This window comes from Neofelis nebulosa, chromosome 1 (assembly GCF_028018385.1).
Source record: "Neofelis nebulosa isolate mNeoNeb1 chromosome 1, mNeoNeb1.pri, whole genome shotgun sequence".
NCBI classification, from domain to species: Eukaryota; Metazoa; Chordata; class Mammalia; order Carnivora; family Felidae; genus Neofelis; species Neofelis nebulosa.
In genome coordinates this window covers 229,914,717-229,937,517 of record NC_080782.1, presented here as the reverse complement: position 1 = coordinate 229,937,517, position 22,801 = coordinate 229,914,717, and the positions used below count along the sequence as shown (strand labels likewise).

At 34.0% G+C, this 22,801-nt stretch overlaps 1 protein-coding gene across 10 annotated transcripts in view; it reads left to right on the top strand.

Moving 5' to 3' along the window:
- Nucleotides 1–22,801, top strand: part of NBEA (neurobeachin) — a 681,254-nt gene that overhangs the window by 238,000 nt on the left and 420,453 nt on the right. For all 10 annotated transcript variants that reach the window (XM_058687599.1, XM_058687578.1, XM_058687548.1 and 7 more), the window contains one exon: nt 14,712–15,150. In XM_058687599.1, the coding sequence (XP_058543582.1) occupies nt 14,712–15,150 (439 nt within the window). The remainder of the gene's footprint in view (nt 1–14,711; nt 15,151–22,801) is intronic.

Here is a 22,801-nt window from a genome sequence, read left to right as displayed (position 1 = left end):
TCTAGTTTCATTTTGGATGAAAGTTTAAGATGAGTATCCTGAGCTCTCTGATTTTCATTCCATGAATATACCTTTGTGACACTACTTTCTGTACTCTGTGTGATATTAAAATAAAACAAAAACAGGGTAGCTGTGTGTTATTCCCATGAATAATTCCCATTATTGCCAGTTCAGCTTGGATTAGATAAATTAACAAGCAAAAGCTCAGTGTCACATTATCAACTTTAAATATTTATATTCCCAGTATTTATATTAAACATATTTATATAGGCATCTCTTTTGGGGAATCACTCTTTTACTTAAAACTTTTTCATTTGTTTATGATGTGTGATGGAAAAAAGTCACAAGTATAATAACATTTATTTGTATCGATCACCTATACATACACTTTCAGTGAACAACATGGACAGTTTATTATTTTCTTTTTCCCAATGTTATCTTTGTTCTGATTAAATTGAAGTTCATATTTTGTCTATGGAGTCAAATAAAAACATTTGAGCTTTTATTTTGTGTATTTAATTTTTAAAATTATTTTTAATTCATTTTCTAATGTCAATGATGGTTTTAAAAAAAGGTAAATTTTCACAGATAGTTTGAGAAGTACTGATCTGGACTACTCTTCAACTCCAACACACTTCACTTTCTTCTTTCAGCTCATTATTGAGCCTTTTAAAATATTCTGAACTAGCTCTTTCTGGCCCCCCTCTCTCTTTTTTTTCAATCTTTGATATTCCCTTGGTTCAAAGTCTTACCCCTTATTGGAGCATGGCCATGGTTTCTTCATTGGACTTCTGTAGTCATTTAGTCTATTACTGATGACAACAAAAAAATAACACTAATGTATATAATAAAGTAATGAAATGTAATTTATATTTACTATACATTCCTATAATAAATATTTTCTAATGTATAGGAAGTATAATAAAGCAGTTTTTCTTTCTAAAAATTTTAAAGGCATCCTATAATTTAAGAGACAAAGTTAAAATGTTTTAACTTGTAGTAGAACACTGCTTTAGTTCTAATTTACCTGGATTCTACAATTGTCTCTAAAGTAGTTTCTTCATCTCTTACTGATCTTTATTCTATTTTTACAATTTTGCTGCAATTTGTTTTAAAATGTAAATGATACTGTTCCTTGCTTTCTTTTTCTTTTTTTTTTTTTCACTTAAAATTTTCTGGTGGCATTTAGGGTAAAAATACGGGCTTTGGATAGTAATATGACTGCTGATTATCTTTCCAAGTTTATCTCATGTTATTCTTCCATTTTCTCACTATGCTACTATAATCAAACTATCTTTTCATTCCTTAATAATTATAACCATTTTCCTGACTCTTTGTATTTTTGTATCTTTGTATTTTGGTTCTGGTATTTGGCTCTGTCTTTTCCCTATTTCTTGCATCCTTGGTGCGTGTTCATCCGTCAGGTGTCTCCCTAAACATGTCCCCCTCATTGATGCCGTACCTGACTGCTGTACCTGAATAGTTTCCTCCCCATGACCAACCTGTTCTCTACCACTACATCCTCTTTATTTCCCTTTTGGCACTTACACAATTTATTTCTTTGTTTAGTTGTTTATTGGAATGTGTACTTCAAGAGAGTAGTCCCTGACACATAGCATGGCACTTGGAAGTAAATATAGAGGAAGTTTTTGTTTAGTAGATGAGTAAGCCAGTGAGAAAGCTAAACAGTTTTTTAAAATTTTGATATTGATGATAGCCATAAAATGTATTTCATTATTAAGCATGCTAAAAACAGAGGCAAAAAACTTTTATTGATAACTTGGCCTAGAAGATTAAGAAGCTTTATATTACTCATTTCACTATAGGATTAATAAGAATAAATTTAATATTTAGGTGAACTTATAAATAAATATATTAGTTTTCCTCTAACAGTTCATTATTAGGGCAAGAATTAACACCAGAAACAAAATAGTTAAGATAATGTAGTACTGGTGAAAGAACAGGCATATGGCATGAATGATCTATAAATACGCTGGAATTTGTATGAATGTTTCTTATGGTATAAATATATTGCATATAGTATCATATATTATAAATACAACTTTCCTAATCAAGTAGAAAAAGAAATATCATTTGGCAAATGGTATTGAGGTTACCAAATTGGCAACTATTTGAAAAAAATTAATTTATATCCTTATCTCACTTATTATGCCAGATAAACTTAACATGCACTAAATTTAAAGGTAAAAATGAAAATAAAGAAAATTAAAGTTAATATTTGTGTAAAAAACGTGTCTTAAATTATAACATCAGAAACTGAAGTTCAAAGTGAAAGATACGACTAAATAAAAGTTTTGTATATCTGCATGTCGAAAATGTTGACAAAATTTAAATCAAATACAAACGGAATTTTATATGATAAAAGTTAATAACTTTAATGATTAAAAAGCTTTTATAGATCAACTAAAAGAATGTATCACACTAAGGGAAACATATAGAAAACATCAAACAGTTAACAAAAGAAAATTAAATTATACTACAGATAAGAACAATTTAAATCTAATAATCAAATAAAAATATATTAACAAAAATTTTCAAATTTGGCATAATTTGCAAATTTGGCAAAATTCTGAAGGGTTAAAATGCAAATACGTGCACTTTACACAGCACAAAAATGTTTATAACCCTTAAGCTGGTAATTTTACTTTTAGAATTATTATGGAAACAAGTAAGGATATGCCAATAATTTATATACAAATATTTTATGACTTAGTTTTTATTTATTGTATGTTTGGAAATAAAGTTAATATTTATTAAATAAGTTGTTACATTCATATCAAACAACAAAGGGTTGCAGTGTTATAAATTTGTTATTTTCTCTTGCTTTTGGAGTCATTGTTAATGTATCCATTGTAATCCATTATGTGGATGCATTATAATTTATTTTATAAGTAATGCACTTTCATTATAATATTCATAGAATATTTATTGTATACTGGTGTTGCATAATATATCTTTCATTTATTTACAGGTAAAAATCATGCCCTGTATTCCTAGCAAATATTTCTTTTTTTTTTTTTTTTTTTTTTTTTCAACTTTTTTTTAATTTACTTTTGGGACAGAGAGAGACAGAGCATGAACGGGGGAGGGGCAGAGAGAGAGGGAGACACAGAATCGGAAACAGGCTCCAGGCTCCGAGCCATCAGCCCAGAGCCTGACGCGGGGCTCGAACTCACAGACCGCGAGATCGTGACCTGGCTGAAGTCGGACGCTTAACCGACTGCGCCACCCAGGCGCCCCTAGCAAATATTTCTTAAAAACATCAACTCTGAAATAAATGTCTGTTTTCAGCATTAGTTAAAGTACCAACAAAAGCCTCCCTCTCCTCTTTCTTTTCTTTCATCCTCTAATTTAACCTTTCTTTCAGTTTACTTTTTTTTTACTTTTTTTTAATGTTTATATTTATTTTTGAGACAGAGACAGAGCATGAGTGGGGGAGAGGCAGAGAAAGAGGGAGACACAGAATCTGAAGCAAGCTCCAGGATCCGTGCTGTCAGCACAGAGCCTGGCGTGGCGCCCGAACCCACGAACCGTTGAGACCATGACCTGAGCCGAAGTCGGGCGCGTAACCAACTGAGCCACCCAGGCGCCCCTATTCTATGAATTTTTTGATGGAGCCTTTAGGATTTTCTATATACAGTATGTCATCTGTGGATATTGACAGATTTACTTCTTCCTTTCCAATTTGGATGCCTTTTATGTCTTTTTCTTGCCTAATTATTCAGGCTAGGACTTCCAATACTCTGATGAATAGTGATGAGAATGGGCATCTTTATCCTATTCCTGATCTTAGGAGGAAAGCTTTTAGCTTTTCACCATTGATGATGGTAGCTACAGGATTGTCATATATGGTCTCTATAATGTGGAAGCCTCTATACCCACTTTGTTGAGAGCTTTTATAACAAATGGATGTTAAATTTTGTCAGATGCTTTCCCTGCATCTATTGAGATGATCGTGTGATTTTCACCTTTCTTTTTGTTAAAGTGGTTTATCACATTGACTGATTTGCAGATGTGGAACCATCCTTGTATCCCTGAAATAAATTCCACTTGATCATGGTATATGATCCTTTTAATGTATTGTTGAATTTTATTTGCTAATGTTTTGTTGAGGGTTTTTGTATTTATGTTTGGTAGGAATATCAACCTATAATTTTCTTCTCTTGTTTGGTTTTAGTATCAGGGTAATGCTGGCCTCAGTAAAATGAGTTTGGAAGAGCTCCCTCCTCTTCTGTTTTTTGGAAGAGTTTGAGAAGGATTGTTGCTAATTCTTCCGTTAATGCTTGGTGAAGCCATCTGGTACTGGACTGTTGTTTGTTGGTAGTCTATTCAGATTATAGAGCTCTTCATAATTTAGTCTTGGTAGATTGTACATTATAAGAATTTGTCCTTTTCCTCCAGGCTGCCTAATTTGTTGGCATAATATTATTTGTAGTAGTCTATGATCCTTTGTCTTTCTGTGATATCAGTTGTAACAGCCCCTCTTTAGCATTTGTGATTTTATTTATTTGAGTACTCTCTCTTTTTTCCTTAATAAGACTAGCTAAAGGTTTGTCAATTTTCTTTACTTTTCAAAGAACCAGCTTTTAGTTTCATTGATTTTCTGTATAGTCTTTTCACTATTTTATTTATTTCTGCTCCAATCTTCATTATTTCTTTTTTTCTGCTAACCTGGGCTTTGTTTATTCTTCTTTTTCTATACCTTTTTTACAGCTTGAGGTGTAAAGTTAGGTTGTTTATTTGAGACTTTTCTTCTTTCTTGAGGTAGGCATCTGGTCTAATGTAGTGTTTAAGGCTGATGTTTCCTTATCAATTTTCTGTCTGGATAATCTACCCATTGATGTAAGTGAGTATTAAAATCTCCTTCTGTGATTATCTTGCTATTTCTTCTTTAGGTCTGTTAATATTTGCTTTTTATATTTAGATGTTACTGTGTTGGATGCATGTTTACAAATGTCTATCCTTTTGTTGAATTGACCTCATGTAACTGCCATCTTTGTTTCTTATTACAGTCTTTATTATTTTTTGTATATATACGTGTATATATACGTATATATACACGATATATACGTATATATATACGTATATATACGTGTGTGTGTGTGTGTGTGTGTGTGTGTATAAAGTATAGCTACTTCACCTTTCTTTTGGTATGGAATATCTTTTTCCATCCCTTCACTTTTATTCTCTGCATGTCCTGACATCTAAAGGTAGTCTCTAGCAGGCAGCAGATATGATTGGTCCTGTTTTTTGGATTTTGTTTGTTTGTTATTCAGTCCCTCTACATCTTTTGATTGGAGAGTTTAGTTTACACGTGTCTGGTGCCCTGATTTTTATGGCTGCCTCCCAAGGGAAACCTCTTGACCACCTGATTCTGAAGGCCAGAGGAGATTGTGTTCTTGGTGTTATGGAACTGTAATAATCTGTGTCACCCATGAAGGAGCCTATGCCTCAGTCTGGCATCCCAATTTTTACAATTTGCTGCCAGGGGGCAACTGTATATTGCCTGACTCTGGCAACTTACCCTTGTGAGTCTAACAGGGTTGTAACCAATGGGGACAAAGTTCTAAAACAGCTACCACCCACAGGGTACATCTAGAGGCAGCAGACCCAGGGACTCTGTCTTTCTAAGAAGGCTTATTAGCTAATCATCATGACTACGCCCTGAGGAGCAGGCTTCTAATTAAACATGCATCTAGGGGCTGACTATAATCATTTCCAGTCTCTGGTGCCCTAGTTTTTTGCAGTGCCACCCAGGGAAGCCCCTTGATCACCCAGCTCTTGTGGATAGGGAACTTTCATTTCTGGGTCCCACAGGACTCTACCAGTCAGAGAGACAGTTCTTGGCGGGCTGCTATCCCGGGTACTACACAGACAGCAAACTGAGGCACACCCTCCAGTCTTTCTGTGAAGGAGACCTCTTGAGACCTTTTGGCTTACTTATCCTGGAGCTTGGCCTTCGGCATGTATCTAGTGGCCTATGGAGTTTATCCCAAGGAATGTAGGCTATGGATGCCACCTTGATGCTTTCCTTCTCCCTTGCTTCAGCATGCTAGTATCTCTCAGAAAAAAAAGCGTGTGCACTCGTCCCAGTCCCTGGTTTTTATAATTGCCACCCAGCGGATGCTGCCAGATAATCTGGCTCTCATGGCCAGTGGGGCTTACACTGTTGGTTCCAAAGGACCATATAGATTTTCATACTTTAAAGAGCTGCTGCCTGAGGGTCTATCATCTAATTAACCTGAATCTGGGTCCTCCTGTTAGGGATACTGGCAGATCTAAGCCCATGTCAACCACTGGGAGCAATTAAAATATAATAGGCTGCTTGGACAAGTGCTGAGGTTTGAGAGACTACAGAGAGCCAGGGCTCTTTGAGTGGAATGGCAAGATGTCTCCTATAGGAGCCCACTCTTTCAGGCCTGGGAGAGGTGGTTGTTTCATCTAATGCATAGAAACCAAGACAGAGAGGCAAGCAAAATGAAAAAAAAAAACAGAGGAATATGTTCCAAATGAAAGAAAAAGTTAAACCTCAGAAACAATGAAATATAGATAAGTTAATTTACCTGATAAAGAGTTAAAAATCATGGTTATAAAGATGCTCATTGAACTGGGAAGAAGAATGTGTGAAGACAGTAAGAACTTCAACAAAGAGATGGGAAAAATGAAGAAAAACCAATTAGAAGTTATAGAGCTGAAGAAAAAAGTGAAAAATTAGATTGTTTCAACAGATTAGATGAAGCAAAAGAAAAGTCAACTCAAAGAGAAAGTAATAGAACTAATAGAATATGAACAGCAAAACATTAAAAAACAAAAACAAACAAAACAAAAACAGTGAACAGGGCACCTGGGTGGCTCAGTCAGTTAAGCGTGCGACTTTGGCTCAGGTGATAATCTCATGGTTTTTGAGTTCAAGCCCTGTGTTGCACTCTGTGCTGACAGCTCAGAGCCTAGAGCCTGCTTTGGATTCTGTCTCTCTCTCTCTCTACTTGTGCTGTCTCTATCTCTCATAAATAAATAAAACTTAAAAAAAAAATTAAAAGTGAAGATAGTTTGAGGTTCTTAGTGGACATCAAAACACACTAACATTTGCATTATAGGTATTCCAAAAGGAGAAGAGAGAACGAAATCTTATTTGAAGAAGTAATGGCTGAAAACTTCCCTAACCTGGGGAAGGGAAAATATATCTAGATGTATTAATTTTGAGATGTCTGTGGAAATCTTCTAAGTCTTTGGAAAGCTGAATCAAGGAAGGAGAGTAAAGATGACAGACTGACAAGTTTCTTAATCCTTACGGCCTACTTAAGATCTATGTTTTTCAAGTGAAACCCCTGCAATTCTGAAAGCAGAATTATTTTTTTCCAAGACAACATGGAAAGCTAGTAGGTTGTAGAGGCAGAATTGGAACTTTGATCGGTTTGATGGCATTACCATGATCTTTCAATTATGACATACTGCCTTCAGAAAGGAGGGAGAAATAACCAAAGCAGCTTAAGGGCTAGAAATATAAGGGGATATGGGTTGAGAAGTTGTTCTCTTAGGTTAAGAGATATTGGTCTGTAAATAGAGAGGCCAGAGCTAGGAAAGGTGGACAGAAGTTGAAGATGAAGGGTACCTGGATGGCTCAGTCGGTTAAGCATCCAACTCTTGATTTCACCTTATGTATTGAACTCAACAGTTCGTGGGATTGAGCCCTGCATGGAGCCCAACAGGGGTCAACAGAGAGCCTGCTTGGGATTCTGTCTCTCCTCTCTCTGCCTCTACCCCCCCCCCCCACTTTGTCTCTCTCAAAATAAATAAAGAAGTTGAAGATGCATAAAGAGAATAACTGATAGATGGCTTGGCTCTATATTTTCTTTTGGGATATGGTGATGATGATGGTAATGATCATTAACAGTAAAATCAATAATGGCAGCAGCAAGGTACAAAAATTTATGGTAAGGTTACTCCATGCCAGGTGCTATTCATAAATTATGTTCTTTAGTCATCACAACAATATAATATATAATGTGTACTTTATAATGTATGTACTATCATTATGCCAATTTTACAGATAAAAGAATGAAGCTGAGAAAGCTTAAACGGTTCCTCAGATATCACAAAGCTAGTAAGGGGTAAATAAGTCTTCACTGAAAGGCAAACAGACTTAATTTCAAAGCCTGAACTCTTAATCATGTATAAGTTGCAAATGTGGCTTATCTGATAGATATTAACAGAATTACACTATATTTGGTTGTTTCTGTTTTTCTGCAGCTGAAGACGTTCTTGGCATATATGTTGGCATTTATTATTAGTGCCAATGGTTGCCTTCTTAACACTATGGAAATGCATGATGTATTTTAATAGGAAAGTGGTGTTTTTTTTCCTTTGAAAAGAAGAGTTAAAAGTACAGACACAAAGTAGGGAAAGGAAAAGGAAAATATATGTATATGAGTATAATTGATAATTTATTTACAATGTGCAAATTGGAATTGTAAACATCACTTAGAAGTAGGACTTCTGAAAGAGTGGAGTAAGGACGTCCAAAGAACTGCTCCTCCAAAAAGCAAAGAGAACACTGGGAACAATTGTCAAAATCATCCGTTCCACTTCTCTGGAAAGTAATCGAAGGCTTGCACCAATTCAGAGAGTGCTAATTGAAGAAAAACTCCAAAATTTTTATGAGAATAGTGAGCTTTTTGGTGATTTATCTTGCCCTGTTGCCCTCCAGTTTTTGTCAGCTCTGTGATAGCCTTGAAAATCAGCATCCAGACAACTGTCGTAGCTGTGAAAACCAGCAGCCTAGTAGCACTGGAAGGAGGCTAGTTATGTTGGGAGTTTTCAGGAAGTCCCATCCTGGAGCACTATACTATCTGGCAGCTCCCTGGTAAAGCTCCGATGAGCTTGTCACTATTTAACCTGATTACAGCTTGCTCAATGAGAAAAGCCCTAGATATTTTTTGAAATAATCAGCAGCATTTTTTTTTTTTTGTAATATAGCAAGTGCTCAAGGTGGCAGTACTAGTTGGGAAAATAAGAACCTTACCAAAAAGCTTAAAAGGAAGTCCTGAAAATGAGATATTCTTACTCTGGGGCCTGTATTCAGGTCCAGGAAAGACCTGAGAAGGCCCCAGTCACTCACCTCTGGCTAACCTTGAAGGCTCTGTGCAAGCAAGAAATGAAGACCAAGGGAGAGTTAAAATAGAATTGTTGGAAGCATGCCCTACCACACACCCAAAGCTTCTGGCAAAGAGCAGAAGACATACTGGTGCAAGATATTTAAGGCACTCTCTGTCTAATCATTACCAGATCACTAAGCTAACTGAACAGAAATATAGAATATAGATTTTATGAAATCTGTTCAGGCAAGTCAACAAACAGAACAGTGATCCCTATGGGAAGGGTCTTATTTTCAAGATTTCCACATTAAATTATTGAACATATTCAGTTTTCAACAAAAAATTTTTGAAACTTGTAAAGAAAAAGGAAAGTATGGCAAATACACAGGGGAAAAAAGCAGTCCATAGAATTGCCTTTGAGGAAGACTTGATGTTGGACTGATTAGACAAATCTTTTAAACCAGCTATTATACATATGCAATTAAAGGAACACTTTTCTAAAGAATTAGAAGTATGAAGGTGATGTCTCACCAAAGGAAGACATCAATAAATATTATAGGAAAGAAATAAATAGCAAATCTTAAGTTGTAAATTGTAATAACTAAAATAAAAATTCATTAGAGGGGTTCACCAGAAGATTTAGGTTGGCAGAGGAAAGAATCAGCATACTTGAAGACAGGACAATTTCTGTTCTCTCACATTGAGGAACACAATGAGGAGCAGAATGAAGAAAGGTTGGAGGGCCTCAGATACCTGTGAGACACCATCAAGTGAAGCAACATACAATTAATGGGAGTCTTAGAGGAGAGGGGAGGAGACAGAAATAGGAAGAAAAAATTTTAAAGAAATAATGGCCTGAAAATTTTCCAAATTTGATGAAAATCAGTAGTATGCCCATACAAAGAGCTTAATGCACTCCAAGTAAGATAAACTCAAACAGATCGATAAATCACTGTCAAAACATCAGTTAGAAGTATCTTCCTGGCTCCTGTTTCTTTGGAACTATAATTTTGCCTGTTATGGGTATATTCATTGGTAATATGGATTCTTAAAGTTGTATTCTTATACGATTAGTGTAACAAACCAAAAATTGAATCACATATAAAGAATTGCAAAAAATTACTTAATGCCTTGCAGTCTTTTTTTGTGTAAAATGAATAATAATGATTGTTAAATCTTTTTGTATATAGCTGGCCTTTTTCTTCCTTGGAGTTTAGGTTAATTTTTGCATAACTTGGCATTTCGGGATTTAATATGAACAAAATGTACAACGTAGTTATATGCAGTTTTTTATGTTTTATGTTAAATTACTCTAATGTGATTTAGTTTGCTTTGAGCAAACAATGTTAATATAATTTTTAGTGCTACACTAACAAGGAGCTGTGTCTTCCTTTCATGTTATTTCTCTTTTTTTAAGTTGATTTATTTTGGACAGAGTGTTAGCAGGGGAGGAGGGAAGGGAGAGAGAGAAAGGAAAGAGAGAGAGAGAGAGAGAATGAGAATCCCAAGCAGGCTCTGTACTGTCAACAGAGAGTGTTAGCAGGGGAGGAGGGAAGGGAGAGAGAGAAAGGAAAGAGAGAGAGAGAGAATGAGAATCCCAAGCAGGCTCTGTACTGTCAGCCCAGGGCCGGGACATGGGGCTCAAACTCACAAAACAGATGATGACCTGAGTTGAAACCAAGAGTTGGACACTTAACTAAGTCACCCAGGTGCCTCTCATGTTGTTTCTTTATTTAAGTAGTTTGGAAAATAGCCATTTGAATAACTTAATGGGGAAGACATATTGAAACACTTTATAAATCGCTCTAAAATGAAATTTTTGGAGAAAAGAATGTGATAATTGGGGTCCCCATATTAGAAATCATGTCATTTGCTGAAGTTAACCCTATATGTTTCCTAAAATTCATTAGGTTCAATGGAAAACAGTAAGTAAAAGAGGCATCTGGCATCCAACCACCCATTTCAGATAAGGTTAAGAACACTCAGGCCAATCATACTTCTTGTTTGGTGTACTAACGTGGCCTCTTGCTGCAGAGACTGATAAAGAATAAATGAAAAATTACAAGTCTACTGTCATTGATCTAACCGGCGGGGATGCAATCTTTTGTACTTTCTCTGTTGTTCATGCTTAACATCCTATTGAAGTCACTTGGGTTAAATCCTCAAAGTACTTTGGTTTCCCAGAGAAGCATTCTAGAAATGCATAAGCTATCTAAGTAGAAGTTGATGTTATCAACTAAGAGCATGCTCTGTAAAAGATGTTAATGCATAATTAGAAATTAAAATAGGCTTTTTCACTACTAATCTGTTTTTTATTTGTACTTACTATTATAAAATTTTCCATTAGTGTTTATGCTACATAATTTGATGACAAAGTATGCTTTATACAGTTTATTTATTTTAATGGAATTCTTATTGAAATATCAAAATTACTGCTTCATTTTTAAACCATTAGTTTATCAGACACAGTAAAAAAATTATTACTGTGTAAATATTTTGGTGAGTCATTTGAAAATATTTAAATATTCAATTTTTTAAGTGTTTACTTATCTTTAAGGGAGAGATCTCAAGTGGGGGAGGGGCAGAAAAAGAGGGTGACAGAGGATCTGAAGTGGGCTCCATGCTGACATCAGCAAGCTGGATGCAGGACTTGAACCCACAAACCCTGAGATCATGACCTGAGCTGAAGTTGGATGCTCAACTGACTGAGCCACGCAGGCACCTCTCAATATTCAGTTTTAGTAAACTTAACTGTGTTTTGTAATGGAGAGGTCAACATTTATATTTGAGTACCAAATATCTATTTAGTGAGTTATAGATTTTCATTGTTCCTTGAGAGTCAGTTCAACAGAAAGGCAAAAATTGCATAGTTGGTGGAAAAATCTTTTAAATGATATCTTGTAGACACTAAGTCTAAGACTTTATCTACTTACATATTTTGTTTGTAGCAAAATGCTTGTATTTCAAGGTCATATAACTTGAGAAGTTTACATTTTTGTGTAGCTCTTAATATAAAACACACCATAAATAAAGGTACTGAGACATCACATTATGATAAACTCAGACTCTAAGCTAAACCTATAAAGTAGGTAAATTCAAACTAAGAACTAGACTTGACTATCTGCCTTTTGAGAATTAAATTCTGGAAGAAGCTCATGCTGGTAACCATGCCACTGTGATTTATTGTTAATGTTAGAGTTCTTATTTTGTTTCTGCATTTACATTTTCTGTCCTGTTGCCATAGAGACTTCACTACTACTATTTAATTTTCTGATTTTTTTGCCACAATTGTTTTCACTGCCAAATATATAATCTATAGATGCAAATGTGAATTAAATAAATTCAGTAGTACATCTAATAGTAACTTCCTTAGCAGTTGTTTTCTCATTTTTTATTCCTAGGTTTTTTTCATGAAGTTTTAAAGTTTCAATTATCATTTTAGTTTGAGTAATCCCAAAATATATGGCTATATTTCTTTTTACCTAACGGGTATAAATATTTCAGAGATGCTGTATTCAATTGATTTCAATATTTATTAAATTTCTGAACGAACTTGCTAATCCTTTGCTTCCTTCCTCACTTAGTGACATTCTCCATTCTTCTTTTTCTTAAACTAGGTATTCCAGAAGCATCTTTGTTCTCTCCCTTCTTTTTTATTCTCAATGCTATTATTCTGATTTAAGTCTTAATTTTCTGTCACAGAGTTTTATTAAAAAAAGATGCCAAACTCTAACCTTACTTCTTACCTTTTCCTTCTCCAGTGCTTTGCCAATAGTATTATTAAAATTATATTTCTTCTCAAAACTTTCATGTAGTTATCTTAAATTTTTAGTCTTGTAACAAAAAAGAGTAGGTCTACACTGTTTTTCATGTTGGTCATCCAGTTTTTGAATATTATTGTCATGTTCGACTGATTAATCTTTTCTTCTTTAAATTCGGACTCCTTTGACCAAACAAATAAACCTATTTAATAAATATGAGGGAAACTACAATAAAACACTGAAATGTGAGAGATGTACATTTTTAGGCAATTAAAGTTGAATAACATGAAGATGTTATATTTATAAAGTAATGCACATATCTAATACAATTTGAATAAAAAAGGCATTTTCTTTCTTTTGAAAACTTGACAAAATTATTCTGAAATCTGGAAAAATCAATAAATTCATCTCAGTAAATGTGGATGTCATGATATTAATCTACATTTAAGAAATTAGCAAAAGTAGAGTCTAAGAATTAAGCCCTGTTGCCAGAGAAATCCCTTCACATTGTATTTTATCCTTTAGCATATTTTCTCATTGAACAAATTAGGATCCCACCCAAAAAGTAGTATCATCAAAACGTTTCTATGTGTTTTTACAAGAGACTTCACCAAAGATTTTGTGAGATGTCTTATTGAAATCAAAATAGCCTGTTCCCTGTTGGGCATTCTCCTGATTTTCTGTTCTTAAATAATCTTTCAAAACACAGAAACAAACAACCAAAACAACAAAACTCTAAGGGCAGTTTTATAGAATTTACAGATGTTCATTTTGAAGAGATCTTAGAAATAGTCTGCCCTTCTTATTTTACAATGAATAAACTTATAAATATAAGTCTGAGTAATACAAGTAGCCAACAATTTACTAAGTATCTACTTTATATGGGAACTGCAAATAATTTACCTATGTATCTTATTTTCTTCTTCAACATGACTTTATTAAGACCTATTATTCCTATTATACCTAGATTATATCAATTTTTCAAGGTCACCATGTAGAATTTAATAACATTTTATTATATGTGGAACTCCATTATATTAACATTTGCATAATGACATTTGATAGGCATTTGATATTTTAAAGATGGGTTTCTATTTTAATTGGTAATATATATGTATTTCACACCTGTATATACTTTATCTGCTGTAGTTTTCATAAATTGAAATTTATATTTATTCACAAAAAACGAATATGAGTATTCCAAAATAATTGTTCTTAAAGGCACATATAGGCTAAATTCTTGAGCAGCATTATTTTCTTACTAAAGTATTTATCCTTTTGAAATTATTATTTGGCATACTTTTTGCTATTGACTTCAGAATTTTGGTATAATATGTGTGTGATTTTAAATATAATTTAAAAATAATATCTTCAATTGGTTTAAATATTCCAGTTAGATATTATATTATTGGTTATTGAAGTGCAAAAAGGTGTACAATGACTTCATATTTTTAAAGATAACATTAGGGAAGTATAAGAATGTCTCGTCTCATTGGTAGCTAACACTGAAAGGCTGGAGGGGAATTTCATATTATTTATAAGCTGCTATAAGAAATTGTTGTGGGTACTATTTCTCTGTGCTTTTAAAGAAATCAGTTTTGAAATGCCAAGTGGCTTATAAAAGAAACAGGTTCTGCTATGCTTCTTGAACAAAATGACAGGTGTACATGGATGATATGTTTTAATCCAGTAGTTGTTATGCACCTCCATTTAGCAGATTTTTTGTCTCTCACAGGCTTTATATTCTTTATTCTAATATGTGAGAATATTTTATTAAATATGCTGGATTTTCGCTTGTGAAGCTTTTTGTTTAAGCCAGTTTCTTTTATTACAGAAACACCTGCTACATTTCCAGACACTATAAAGGAAAAAGAAACACCAACCCCTGGTGAAGATATTCAGCTAGAAAGTTCTATTCCACATACAGATTCGGGAATCGGAGAGGAGCAAGTGGCTAGCATCCTGAATGGGGCAGAATTAGAGCCCGGCACAGGCCCTGATGCCATGAGTGAGCTGTTATCCACTTTGTCATCAGAAGTGAAAAAATCACAGGAAAGCTTAACGGAGAACCCCAGTGAACTGTTGAAACCTGCACCATCCATATCTAGCATTAGTCAAACCAAAGGCATCAATGTCAAGGAAATACTGAAAAGTCTTGTGGCTGCCCCAGTCGAAATTGCAGAATGTGGCCCTGAACCTATCCCATATCCAGATCCAGCATTGAAGAGAGAAGCGCAAGCTATTCTTCCCATGCAGTTTCATTCCTTTGACAGGTAGGTACTTAACTGATTATTCACAGGATTCTAAATAAGGAAGGAATCCTAAATAAGGACTTTATTAATTGAAAACTATTAGAACGATCTTGAAAACCTTATATTTAGTAATGTAAATTCTGACTGTAAAGAATATCAAAGCGATAGGCCAACCAGATTGATCTCATACATAATAAGGCATTTAATAATACATCTCTGAAAAGGAGTTTTAATATGATATGCAGGACAGCGCATTAAATTAGAAATAGGGAGGGGTGCCTGGGTGGCTCACTGGGTTAAACATCCGACTTTGGCTCAGGTCATGGGTTCATGCCCCATGTCCAGCTCTATGCTGACAGCTAGGGGCCTGGAGCCTGCTTCTGATTGATTCTGTGTCTCCCTGTCTCTCTCTGCCCCTCCCCTGCTCACACTCTGTCTCTCTCAAAAATAAATAAATATTAAAAAAAATTTTTTTTTAATTGCAAATAGGGAAATCCAGATTCTGATTCCATCATCAAGTGACTACACTGTATTGAGGAAGTGATTTTATCTTTTTGGACTTAATTGTTTCATAGATAAAAGGTGGAAGGGATACGCCATATCTCTCCAAGGTCTAATCTGGCTCTGAAATTCCTTTATCATAGTATTGAAAACTGTAATAATTATTGGAGATTAAATAGCTTCAAGTAATAAAATTCAAATTTGAGTTTTAAATGCAAGTATATGGAAAAAATTTAAAATATTCATTATCACCTTCATTATGTAATTTTCAGGATAAATGTAACATGGCCCATATATCTACATTCAATCATACAAGGGATTTTTAGTTGGGAACAATGAATTTTTTTTCTGTTCCACTATATATGCCATTAAAATGATAGTTCACAAGCAGGATAAAACATTTTAGAACCAAAGAATTTGTTGATGTAATTTATCCTACTATTTAATAACTCATGCAGTATTAGAAAAATATTTTAGAATGGTCATAATTACTAAGAATAGTATTTAAATTTGATACTGGGACTGATGCATATTTACATATCAGCATATAAACTAAAGAATGTGTTTACCATCTGAATTAAATTGTTTTTGATGTTAAAAACACTCCTCCCCCCCCAAATCTATATATGTGTGTGAGATGATTGGTAAACAATTGTTTTTTGTTTTAGAAAAGATCAAGTTAGGAAATCAAATGTTTCTTAAACTGGAATGTCAGAAATAAATATATAGTCAAAATATAATACCTCTTATGTATCACTTTTTCCAAAATAGCCAAAGTGCTTTGTCCAAATTTGAGATAGTAATTTTTTGGTGTTTAGGGGGCAGAGGTGTGGCAGTAAAGCCATTTGCAGTTAAGACAAATTATCTTTCTCATATATAAATATAACGTAAACTTTACCTTTAAACATTTTAACCACTGTTGTATAGATATTTCTTGAAAATTTACTATGAAAATGTAAATAGCATTAGTCATCATGACACATATAAAGATGGGTAAAGACAGTGTTGTCTACATTGAAATTACAGAATAGTAAATGGAGATGAAATGTTTGCAAGAAAAATTGTCATACAAGATAAAGTGTGTTGAGTGTCAGAATTTTTCGTAAACTAAAAAAGGGGGGGCTATAAAATGTAGGAAATATTTTTTAATGGTTTGTGTTAATATTGTATTTGGATGTTCATTCATATAGTTCCTTGGATGTTCCTTATGCCATTTCATATTGATATCCTCCATTTTGCCTATTTAGTTTATGTTCCCAGGTTATATAGTGTATGTGTGTTTATGAGTATATGTAAACGTATGCATGTAAGTATCTGTACTTGTATACATCTATAAAATTGTTAACTTAATTTAGGGTTATAAAAATTTTGTGTTCCGCTTTTAAATTATATATTTAAATTTTCTTAAAATACAAAACAGTAAGTACAGAGAATTATTGTGATTTGCATAAGAGAATCCAATGAAATAAAAATTAATTTAAATATTTTTGTTTTAATTTGGATTGTTGTTAGAACAGTTTTTTCATTAAAACTTAACAGAGCTATCACTTGAGTGCCAATATTCTCAGCTACTCAGAATTTATTACACTTTTGTGAGTATGGCTTTAAAAAAATAGAACTTTCCATTTGTTCTTGGTAGCATTTGTGCAGAGTGCAATGGGAGTGGAATCATTATTCTAAATTGCATAAGTAGAAATGAAATCGAGGCACACAAAGCATATTTCACTTCTTTTTAGGAAAAGGGTCTCTAGTGTAGTTAATATATGCAGTAGCTCAAGTACTATCAAATGTAAATGATGAGGTGATATTGATGAAAGGAGGGGATTGAGGTCTCAGGGGGCGCTGATGACGGATTGAACAGAAGCGGCCTTGCACTGCACGTAACTCAAGTCTGTCGTCTTCACTGCTCAAAGCCATAATGGGAGGTGGCAGTCTGAAATGAGTTGCCACGGCAAAGAGTATTATTTTTGAAATGCTTTCACACAAATCACTAGGCCCTGCATACAACTTAGTTTCATGCTTTAATGTCATCAGGAGGCACAAATTGGTGTGTCTAATTGTTTGCCACCTGCCAGCAAAATGAGCTGCCAGCCAGCCAGACGGGTTTGATTGTCTGTCAGCCATTCAATAGATTGAGAGTGACAACATCAAAAATTTTACTTCAAACTCTAGAGCTTTGAGCAGCTTTTCAGAGACATCATCCCCACAAGTGCTTCTGGACAACTGCATTTTTCAATTATATTTCCAATATATTGCTACCATTTGCCTTATCTGTCTTAAGGTACCTATAATTATATTATGAAGTATATAAACATATTTCTGAAGCACTAAAGTCTGAAATCCAAGTTATAACATGTCTTTTAACATCAGATTGAATTCCTTGAAAATAGGATCCAAGATGACAGGCCTTAGAAGCAAAGTCCTGAATACTACCAGTTTCAAACACAGAATTATCATGGGTCTTACCCTACCAATAATGTGTTTTTCATTTTTATCTTTAGTTGGAAAATAGCTATAGACTCAGTTGCTCGTTTCTTTGTAACTAGATCATACTTCCTAATAACACTGTGTAATCCCAGTGGAGATCACCTAGGATTTTACTTTTGTTAGCCAATAGTTTTTTGGTTTTATTGCAAACATGCTAACAATGTATTCTTTATACTCATTCTATACTGTAAATTTGAGAATAGCTTCCTAAAACTGATGTAATTTGAGTTATATTAACTTATGTTTCACATGGGGTGTTTCTCCCCACTTGGGATGTAGCATTTATGAATTTCAGTTGTGAATTTTATACTATTGTTTTCTTTAGGTAGATTTACATCAAATTTTAGAAACATTTAGATTTACCTAACATAAAACATTTTCTGTCAGTATTATTTTACCAGATTGTATTATGAAATATTATATAAATATTCTTATCTATGTATCTGGAAAGTGCTGATTCTTTGTCTCTCATTTCTTCCAGTCATCATCTGTGCAGATTTACGTATATGTCGGGTTATACACTTGAGTGGCCCTAGCAAATGTGTATCTATGAATTGTAAAGCACTAAAACTGCTAGAGATTCTCTAGTACTGTTTTATAGTGAAGAAATACTATGTATATGGAGGAAATACGGTTATGAAATGACAACATTATCATGGTTTTATTTCTAACAGAAGCGCTTTAATAATCATAGAACACACAAGTCAAGTTACAAAGTTCTCCAACAATAGTGTCTCTTTTGATAGATCTAAATATAGATCTGTAGTCATAAAACATTCTAGCTGAGCTATATTTCTTCTGCATTAGTACCTGTGTAACTTTTAGGTTGGGGTAATGCTTTTCTCTAAAACCACCAATTAAGCTTTATCCTATCTTTTATGTTAAAATGTAATTTTGTATATCCACATGATTTTAATCTTTTGAGAACTTAGTGTATATCTGTGATTTAGATCAGTCTTAATTCCCCAGGGATTTCTAAGATTATTTTTCCCCCTCTAAGTTGGACAAAAGACACACACACACACACACACACACACACACACACACACACACAGAAAGGCAGAGGACAATATGCTTCTCCATCCATTTTAACTGTTACTATGTTTTAGAAAATTGTTTTATGCCTAGGATATCACATAAAACTTACAATTGTATTACTTCCCTAACAAACATTGATCTTACATGTTTATATTTCATCCCTTTTGATTGTATAATCCCACTTATGTTTGAATTACTAGGTTGGATAAGTTTGGGGAAACGAGACTGTATATTTTCTCCCTAAAACTTTCAATTTCCTTGCTCTCAAGCGTTTTATTCTCTGAAAAAGAAAATCTCTAAAATACAAATTAAAAAAAGCAAGATCGGTAGCCTTCATATTATTAAACCTAAAGTACAAGGTGAGGCCAGCTATTTTCTCGCTAGCTTTTTAAAATTAACATTTTTAACATTAGTGCTAAAGATGACAGTTTAGGAAAGATAATAAAAAATATGTTTGCTAGACATGATGGGATCTTCCTAAATTGGTTTAAATTTATAAGAAATTGTAATCACTGCTGAGGACTTCAATTTCTGTTCCTATAGTCTCCTAATTTTTGTGAAGTGTTTTGCTTGTATCACTTAAAAGATGAACAAGTAATTTTAAGCCAAATTGATTAAAAGTCTGCCAGCCTTTACATTTTGAAGTTTCTGTGTTATCTAGCTACTGAAATTCCAGCTTTTATTATTCTCCAAGTGTCCTGGGTATGTTATTTTAAGGCCAAGTGATAGAAGATGCAGTTTTGACCGAGCATGATTATATCCTAATATCCCCAATGTTGTCGCTTTTGTCTCCCCTGGCATTTACACAGACAATTCAGTGAACTGAAAAAAGTATCTCTCTTTAAAGGGTAGGTTAATGGAATACTCAATTATTTCTTATACACATTTTTTTCATTGGAATTCTAAATATTTTACACAATAGAGACATATAAAGCATGAAAATATCATAGCAGTAACCTTGTGATTTCTGATGAGCTACAGTAAATTGTATTATTGCCCTAAAATCAGTAGTAAATTGTTTTTTTCCTAAGCTTCAGCTTTCTCTTTCAAGATAAATGTTTAACATTTATATAAGCCTTGTTAGGGAAGAGTGTTAATCTTAAAATTAGGGAAACTGGGTATTAATAATCAATCTGTTTGTAATTAGTTGTGTGATGTGACTTTTATTCTCTTTGGTTCTCTGGGACTCAGTTTCTCAGCATGTAAAATGATGCTTTATTTCTTTGAAAAATCCCATAAATTTCCAAAATCCTATAATAAATGATGACCTTGTAATAGTCTCACAAAAAGTAGCAGGTACTTATTGTTGACTTTGGTTAAAGACTTGAATCCTAGAAAAGATAGGACATGTCCATTCCCAAAGCTATCACCTCACTTTAGGCCCTCAGTGTCTCTCAAGTGGATTCTTTCTCTTACCGCCTAACCGGCCTCACGATTTCCAGGTGCCCTTCCGCCTTTCCAATGTATTTTCCACAATTATGCCAGACTCAGTTCCCTTAAATGAAAAACTGACTAAAAATTCTGAAATAGTTTTTACTTATCACAAAATAAAAGGTGAACTTCTTAGTTTGGAATGTCCTCACATTTTACTAGTCATAAGATCTGTTTTTTTAGTCTGCTTAGTCTACTATGTTTTTTCCTATCTCTTTGCCTCACTGAAGTTTTACTATTGAATTTTTCTCCTCTTGGCTAATTCCCATTGATACTTTTAGCTTCAGCTCACTGTTCCATGATAATGCACATACTTTAGTTCCTGAAAGATCCTGTGCATAACTGATCAGAGCAACTAATGAAATATATTGCACAGTTGATTTGTTGGTTTCTTGTATTTCCTCCAAGTATCTCTAAGGCATGGGTTATGTCTTACTTTCTTTTTATCCTTCAAACTTGTCAGTGAAGTATTCCTTTAACCTGTCAGTGCTCAGTAAGTGTAAAAGAGAAGGGAAAGGGAGCAGAAGAAAGAAAGGGATCCTTGTAGGGTGCCACACAAATGATTATAAAACCAATTTGCCTTGATGAGTCACTGTTGAAAATCCCTTATCTTCACTATGTCACTTTATACATAAGATACATTTTGAAGTATACTGATAAGGTAGTAACCTTTTTACAAAATTCACAGAATGGATTAATGGGTACCCCAACATTCTGTCCTTGAACTATTTCTCCTATCCATTTGCACTCATTTCTTTGGTGATTTCATTCACTTTCCTGGCATTAAATAGAATATGCGCTGATGATTCTGAAATTTATGTCTCACCCTAGTCCTCTCTCCTAAACTAGAGACTTAGCTCTCCAGTTGCTTATTCAGCATCACTATTTGGGTGATTAATAACTGCTCCAACCGTATTTGTCCCTATCTTAGCTAATGGCAGCTCTTCCCTTCATGTTGCTTAAGGAAAAAAACTCTTTACATCATCTTTGACTTTTCTCTCACACCCAATCCAGTCTTCTGCAAATCCTGTTTGCTCTGCTTTCTTAATATAGTCAAAATTTGCTTTTTCACCACTTTTATTTTGCCATTCTGATCCTAACTACCATAATTTCTTCCTTGATTATTATAGTAAACCCCTAAGTAAGTCTTCCTCCACTTGCCACTCCCTTTAAGTTTATTCTCAATACAACAGCCAGGATGGTCCTGCTTAATCTAAGATCATATTTTTTCCTTGTTCGTAAGCTTTCAAAGGCTTCTGATCCCACTCTGAGAAAACCCCGATGTCTTTACAATGGACTACAGGGACCCATGATCTGAGCCCCTTTTACTTCTCTAGTCTCATCTCTTAATAAGTCTCCACATCTTCTAGATTCATACTAGCCTTCTTCCTGCTCTCTTTGCCTGTGACACTTTTTTCTCTTCCCTGAATGTCTTCATAGTTTGCTCCTTCCCCCTTCAGTGTTTCCTGAAATGCTACTTTATTTAGTGAGTCCTTTCTTAGCAACCCTTCTAGTAATTCTCCTTATTTCTGTCTATGTTTTATTGTTTGCACAGCATATACTGTATACTATATTTCCCATATACTATATTTACTCCCATATATTATATTTACTCATTCATGTTATTGTCTCTTCTCACTCTCCCTGTTGGAATGTAAGTTCCATGAAGGCAGAGATTTTGTCTCTTCTATATATCACTATATCTAAAAATTTAGAACCACCTCTCATGCATCATAGTGCTCAATACAATAAATATTTGTTTAATGAAAGAATGAATGAATCGTAGGTCACACCCCCAAATCTTTGCATTTGGGATAGGATGAATTCAAAGACAGAAAAATGTACACTTATATGTGTTATATATCACTCAATGTATTACAAAACATAGTTAACCCCTCAATGGAATATTTTGTTGAAGTGAGTTAGATTGAATAATTTCTTGGCTTGTGCTATTTTGATGATAACCTTTACAGTCTTGGAATATGTGTGAGTTTTATGTAGTACAAAAAATCATCTACTTTATAGTTTGCAGTCTTAAGGTATGGAACGGAAATGTGAAATTGTGTGGGAAAACATGGAAAGAATTTTCTTAAGATAGAAAAATGCAGTTGGTAAAGTGTGTGTAGTACAGAGGATTGTAAGTATGCATCTGTGTGAATAGCAGATCTAGAAGGAAAGTGGAATATGTTAATAGTTTAGATTAATAGCTCTTGAC